A 7,500-nucleotide genomic window follows, 5' to 3' on the forward strand; every position below is an offset into this window, starting at 1 on the left:
ATCTATCTATCTATCTATCTATCTATCTATCTATCTATCTATCTATCCATCCATCCATCCATCTATCCATCTATTCATCTATCTATCTATCTATCTATCTATCTATCTGTCTGTCTGTCTGTCTGTCTGTCTGTCTGTCTGTCTATCTATCTATCTGTCTGTCTGTCTGTCTATATATCTATCCATCAGTCCATCTATCTATCTATCTATCTATCTATCTATCTATCTATCTATCTCTCTATCTATCCATCCATCCATCCATCTATCCATCTATTCATCTATCTATCTATCTATCTATCTATCTATCTATCTGTCTGTCTGTCTGTCTGTCTGTCTGTCTGTCTGTCTATCTATCTATCTGTCTGTCTGTCTGTCTATATATCTATCCATCAGTCCATCTATCTATCTATCTATCTATCTATCTATCTATCTATCTATCATCTATCTATCCATCCATCTATCCATCTATTCATCTATCTATCTATCCATCCATCCATCTATCCATCTATTCATCTATTCATCTATTCATCTATCTATCTATCTATCTATCTATCTATCTATCTATCTATCTATCTGTCTGTCTGTCTGTCTGTCTGTCTATCTATCTATCTATCTATCTATCTATCTATTTCTGATGAGAAAATTTTAACACAATGAAATCAATTTTCATTGTCCTTTCTATACTGACACTAGCCTCATTGTGAAATGAAGACAAGAAAATCCGATTGTCCTTGGTCAACACATACAAATCAACTTGTGTAGATTTTAAATAAATTATTTCTTTTGGGACTTCTTTGGGTGCTAAATAAGAAAATGACTGGTTTTACTTCATTTTTCATTTTTCGACTGAGTGTTTGCAAATACAATGATTTTGCTCTTGGCTAAATTGGATTAATATTATTTTTGTAATACAAGTTCTTTGCTACTAATCCTTCCCTTTCCCTCTGCCATGATCATCACCACTTCCATCATAACATATGGGAAATAAGACTAGTTGCTTTAGCATTTTTTTTAACATTAAGTGAGTTAAGGGATTTCTCTTAAATAGTGGGAAACAAGTTTTCTTAGGATGCAAACACAACCTGACAGTTTTATTTGCTAATGGTACCCATTGGATCGTTAGCAATTCTTTTTGGATACACTAGAGGTGATGCCAATTGAGTACTTCCACGGGATTAGGAAAGAGTGATCGGCCCATTAAAGCCTTAGGCTTAGTGAAAGTTGGATGCAAGGCAGAGAGATCTGGTTTGGCATTAATTAAAAAACCTGATAGTTAAATTGCTAGTTACAATCAAATTTTCCATCAAATTGACTTCAAATGGTTGTGTCCAGAGGTATGGTTATGAGGAAGTAACTTCAGACAATTTCAGAGCAGCATTAAGTTTGAGAGTACTGTCTACTGGCCTGAAGAGCATCAGAGTATTGACTTCAACTCTGGGAGCGACATTTTAGAAAATCCTAAATCAAGCTGAGCGGCTAGGTGGTGCAGGGGAAAGAATACGAGGTCTCAAGTCAGGAAGATCTGGGTTCAGATCCAGCCTCAGTCACGCATTAGCTGTGTGACCCTGGGCAAGTCACTTAACTCTGCTTCAATTTTCTCATCTGTCAAATGAACAGGAGAAGGAAATGGCGAACCACTCCTGTATCTTTGCCAAGAAAACCCAAAATAGAGTCACAAAGTGTCAGAAACAACTGAAATGAAGGAGCAATGCCAAATAAACTGGGAAGAATATAGAACCACAGGGTGGTGAAGGACCTCAACATCGTGCCACATGAGAAGCAGTTAAAGGAACAGATGATGTTATGCCTAGTGAGTAGAAGATCCAGAGAAGGGCTTTTAACCTTTTGGGTGTCATGAGCTTCATTGACAGTCTGGTGTCGCCTATGGATCCTTTCTCCGAATAATGTTTTCAAACAGTTGAAAGAAATGTGAAATTCCAGTTAGAGATTAGGCAATTTTTTCCCCCTCCAAGTTCACAGATCCACTACAGTCTATCCCCCCAGGTTAAGAAATCCCTCACGGGGGACATGATGGCTATCAACAAGTATTCAAAGGGATGAAATGTGAAAGAAGAGACTTCCTATTGAACTCCAGAGAGAAGAAGTAATGGGTAGAAATGTCAAAGAAACAGATTTAGATTTCATATAAGGAAATAGTGGAATGGGGCTGCTTCAGGAGGTAGTAGAGAACTGGGAGCAATGTTTGGATGACCACTTGTTGGTTAGGTTGTAAAAATACAACAAAGAACAATGAAGAGAGGACTGGATTTTGAGTCAGGGCACCTGGGTTTGAATCTGGTCTCTTCTGCATATGAGGGATATGACCTTGGATCATGCTCCAGGTCTCAGTTTTCTCATCTGTTAAATGAGCAGTTTGGATCCAATGACATCAAAATTGTAAATATACAATTCTAGAGGAAATGCTTGGGTGAGTATGGCTTGGCCTGTGAGGTCCTTCTCAACTATGAGAATCTGTAATATCTTTGGAAGAAATACTGTGGGAGAAAAATTTTTTTTCATGTCGGAAAATACCAGAAGAAGTCTTCCTCAACACCCTTGGGGGAAGTGAAATCAGAGGCCAAAGGTTCGTACCTCAAGAATGGTAGGAACTGCCTAGGCTCCTCAATTCTCAGGAGTGAGTGGGATCCTTTTCTGGTGGCCAATCTATAGAGAAGTGGTTTGATCCAAAAGGAGTGGGCACTCTAGGACTAGATGCTGCCTTCTTTTGTTGTGAGGGCTTACCCTAGGGCCTTTCCCAGGCCAAAAAGAAGAAAAAAAGGAAAGAAAAAAAAAAGAAAGGGAAAAATGGTGGCAGCCTTCCAGAGCCAGGGACCAGGAAAGAACCGGGCTTTCTGCTGGGATTTCTAAATGGGAAGTCTCTCAGGAGGCTGTCTGTGGTTTTCCCAAAGTTTTACACTGAACTTGGAAAACAATCCATGACTTCTTATTTCTCTCTATAAACATGGCATAATCAACTGGACTCCTCTCTTTGGGGGCCCGGCTGATTTGAGCAATCCATCTCCAGATCTGACCGGAGGAAAGAAGGAACCAAGTCTTAAGTGAATGAACTTGTGTTGAAACTCTACAGCCCAACTCAAGGTCAGGTGGCTTCCCAGAACCCGAAGCATTGGAAGACAGCTCTGGAAACCTCCTGGGTGATTCATTCCCAAGGCTTGACCCCATTCTTGACAAGACTGCATCTCCTCTGGGTTGTGTAGGAAACCACGTGGGCTACTTCTGTAAATGGTGCAGTGTTTCCAAAGTAGGGGGATCCTGGCTCCAAAGAGGATGTCCTCAGAGGATCATGGAGACCTGAGCTGGGGAGCAGAATAGCTGTTCGGAAGCAAGGATAGGGGGCTCTGATGGCCAAACTTCCTTGCCAGTAGAGGAAAATTTCTCTCTCCCCTCCCACTTACTTGCTTCTCTTTGTGGTCAATATTATTTATCGGATGGAAAGACCTCAGGATTTGGAACCAAAAGACCTTGGTTTGAACCCAAACTTCTCATTATTAACAATGAACAAATCCCTTCTTTTTTCTATGCCTCAGTTTTTGTAATTTGTCAAATGAGGGAGTCGGGTTAGATCACCTTTTTAGTCCAATGCAATTCAAAATCCTACTTCTCTTCATTTGCCTCAGTTTCCTTAACAACAAAACAGATAATAAGTTGTTCTAAGGATCAAGTGAGATAATATTTATTTTATAAACTCTTATCTTCTTTCTTAGAATCAATCCTGTGTAGTGGTTTCAAAGCATCAACCTATCAAAACCATGAGGTATCCTTGAGTGACAATAGCAACAGGAACGTTGATGGAACTTCTAAAATTTGTGGAAACGAATGGACTTGAAAATTTACCAAAACGAAATAAAACAGCCCCTCACCACTTATGAGACAAGTGGTTTAAAATCTGATTCCACTTCATCCTCATGATGATCCAGGGGAAATCACAGCATACCAGCTCTAGAGCATCCTATATGATCTCATCCCATAGGACAAAGTCTGCCTCGCCAATGTGGGAGATTACAGAGAGAAGAATGGCAAATGACATTGAGGATTTTCATTTTTTTTAAACCCTTATCTTAGAATCCATACAATGTAATGGTTCCAAGGCAGAAGAGTGGTAAGGGCTAGGCAATGAGGGTTAAGTGACTTGCCCAGGGTCACACAGCTAACAAGGATTTTCCTAATGCCTTCCATGGGCCTCCTCAGACATTGGCTTCAGATGAACCATGTCCCTTTCCTCCTACATAACAATTTCCCCTAATGACAACTTGGCCCTTATGCCTATATATCCGACTCCTGGGAACCAATGGCTTTTTATTAGGGCCCATGTGTAGATCGGTACAGGGGAACTCCAAATGCCAACATCCTTCCCAAAACAAAAAAAGTGAGTCAGTGTTACACAGTTATGATTTCCCTGAAGATGGTGGGCAAGCAAGGGAAGAGCCACATCATATCATGAGGAGAATAAGAGAATGTTTTCTTACCTAAGACATTCATCCCATCCTTGAACTCTAAGCCTTTCTTAATAATCAGCTGGGTTTCTTCTGGGGCCTCTGTCTTGGTGTCGTTCAGCAGGGAGATGATGGAGCTGGTGGCATTGCCTTCTTCACTGGGCTTGGGGCTGGCTATCACTTTCTTGGTCACAGTTTGGATCTAAGGGAGTGGAAAAAATACATTTATAAAACCATCTAAGTTTCATTCATTTCATAAAGAAGCCCAATTAACTCCCTTCCCTTTCCCACTCACCCTAGCCTGGGAAAAGGATTGTGTTATAGTGTCTTCACATTGGTGATGCCATAGGCAGGACATAGGTCCTGCGTTTGCTGTCTCACTTAGGGGTCAATGAAATGAGGCAGCAAATGTCTTAGTGTCCCTCCAGACATACCACTGTGCCAAGAAGATGCACTCTGCTAGAATAATGCTGCTGCAAGGACCCCTTTCCCTCTACCTTTCCAAGCCATCGCCAGCCCTAGTCAGGTCTAATTCAAATTCCAAGGAGTACGATGATAGCAGAGCATGGCCTGGAAATGCTCTTTTCCTGTGGGGACAATCAAGGACTTGAAACCTTTTTTTAAAGTACAGGGAGGAGCAGGAGTGAACTCTGGGGCCCCGAGCTCAGCTGGTCAGAAGAGGACACTGATGATGCTAAGGCTGAGGGGTCGGCTCCCCAAGGGATGTCACGACTTGTAACAGAGGCATCGTCTTTCTCGCTCACACTGTTTTGCAAACACAGACCTCTGGTCAAAAGGGAGAAGGGGTTCAAGACAGTGTTTGTGACAAAACAAAGACACCCTCTTCCCTCTGCTTCCCACACCTCTTTACTGGAAAAAAAAAGTCAGATTCTATGCCTGACCAAGAGTGGGTGATGAGTGTTTCCTTCATGGCGGTAGGAAGCCACAGAATTAGGATGTGAGTTCATGTGGGGAGGAGGAGGACCCGGACGTGTCCTTGTCTACCCCTTCTCCCACCTCCACAACCATCCGTCCCATCCAGCTTCCAGGAGCCCCCATCCCAGATCCCATGCTAGCAGAATGGAGGTAATTTGGGAAAGATCTAAGAATGGCCTTGGCCATTACAGTTGGTAGAGTAAACCAAGCCATATGGCAGCCCACTAATTGCTTGATTCTGAGTGTTCTTGCTCAGAAAGATAAAACTGCCTATGTCGAGGGGGGCCTGCTGGAATCCCTCTGACACACTCCGTGATGCAGGTATCAACAAAGGTATAGGCACTTGGGGCAGCCGGGTGGCTCAGTGGATAGAGAGCCAGGCCTGGAGATGAGAGATTCTGGGTTCAAATTTGGCATCAGATACTGCCTACTTGTGTTTCCTTGGGCAAGTACTTAACCCCAATTGCCCAGCCTTTACTGCTCTTCTATCTTGGAACTGGTGCTTAGGATTGATTCTAAGAGAGAAGGTAAGGGTTTAGAAATATTCTGAGCACTCAAATATCTGTAGTCTCCCATGACAGGACTCCTATGGGTTATTGAATAATAGTATCTGACAATTTGGTAGCACTTAGAATCAAAAACTTAGAGGTGGGGGGGCCTCAGAGGGCATCTAGTCCAATCCCCTCATTTTACAGATGAGGAAATTGAGGCCAGGGAGATGAAGGACACAAAGGAATCTTAAAAGTTTGAGGAGTGTTATATATTACATATATACACATATATTAGGTCATTTGAACCTCATGGCAACCCTATGAAGTAGGTATGTCAGGAATATCCCCATTTTACAGATAAGGATGAGAAAAGTAAATTGATCCTCCAGGATCAGAAAAGTAAATTGACTTGCTTCCAGTCCCATAGTCAGTAAGTGTCAAGAGGCAAGATTTGAACTCAAGTCTTCCTCCAAGTCCAGCATTCTGTATACTTTGACATTTTGCCTCTCACTAAAAGGACACTGAAAGAAAGGATTATAAAATGTGCCCTCACTGGCACAGAGCATGGGATAATCGTGTCCTTTAAAAGAGGCAGGACAAGAAAGTACACATAAGATTGAGAACTTCATAAGGCAGTCAGATGGGCCAAGAAAAGTTAGGGAGAGGAGAGAGAAAGGGAATGAAGGGAGGGAGGGAGAAAAAGAGAGACAGAAAGGGAAAGAGATTTGGAGAGGGAGGAAGAGAGAAATGGGGAGAGAGAGAGAGAGCAAGGGGAGGGAGGGAGAGAGAGAAATGATAGACAGAAAGAAACAAGGTTAGAGAGACAGAGAACAAAGAGATCAAGGAAGAAAGAGTTAGAGACGGAGGAGAGAGGGAAGGAGAGATGGAGAGAAAGAGAGAGAAAGAAAGAGAGAGAGATATGATAGAAAGAAACAAGGATAGAGAGACAGAGATCAAAGTGACCAAGCAAGAGAGAGAGAGAGAGAGAGAGAGAGAAAACATGGACCATCCATTATTTTCATTAACAGAATCTCAGGGACAATCTCTCTATACTTGCAAGAAGGCTAGAATTCCATGGGGAAAAAAGGAGCATTTGGGGTTACCTGTTGGAAACATGCTTGGACAAGGTTTTCAGGGAACAGGTTTCGAATAAGGTCAAGGAAGGCATCCAGGCTGGACACTTCATCATTCTTCTTGCCAGGCCCCAGCTGCTTCTTCAGTTTAGGGTTTCCTGGGTGGATGGCTAAGACCAAAATGACCCCTAGGACAGCTGCAATGATGGTGGTGGACATGTAGTAGACCATGGCTCGTGTGCCCAATCGGCCACTGGCTTTTGCATCCAAGCCAGAGAGACCTAGAGACAAAAGAGACCCGGCTGGTTAAACTCTGACCTGGCCCCTTCGGTCATCTGTCCTTGACTATACCATTAAGTTCCAAAGAATTGACATTCACTATTTCCTGATGAACCCAACCTGGGAGAGGTAATAAATGCTTTGGATCACACAGATAGGATCAAAAAGAATGTTGACAGGCTAGAACAATGGCCTAAACCAAAGTAAAATTTAATACAAATGAGGATAAGGTCCAAAAAATGTACTCCAGAAATCAACTCCACAAGC

At 42.4% G+C, this 7,500-nt stretch overlaps 1 protein-coding gene across 1 annotated transcript in view; it reads right to left on the reverse strand.

Moving 5' to 3' along the window:
• Positions 1-4,320: 4,320 nt before the first annotated feature.
• Positions 4,321-7,500, reverse strand: part of LOC123253945 (excitatory amino acid transporter 2-like) — a gene marked incomplete at its 5' end in the record, with an annotated part of 3,816 nt that continues 636 nt past the window's right edge. The window contains 3 exons of the mRNA XM_044683029.1: positions 4,321-4,379; positions 4,485-4,656; positions 6,985-7,235. Coding sequence (XP_044538964.1) covers positions 4,321-4,379; positions 4,485-4,656; positions 6,985-7,235 — 482 coding nt within the window. The remainder of the gene's footprint in view (positions 4,380-4,484; positions 4,657-6,984; positions 7,236-7,500) is intronic.

This window comes from Gracilinanus agilis, unplaced genomic scaffold (genome assembly GCF_016433145.1).
Source record: "Gracilinanus agilis isolate LMUSP501 unplaced genomic scaffold, AgileGrace unplaced_scaffold10928, whole genome shotgun sequence".
Classification (NCBI taxonomy): Eukaryota; Metazoa; Chordata; class Mammalia; order Didelphimorphia; family Didelphidae; genus Gracilinanus; species Gracilinanus agilis.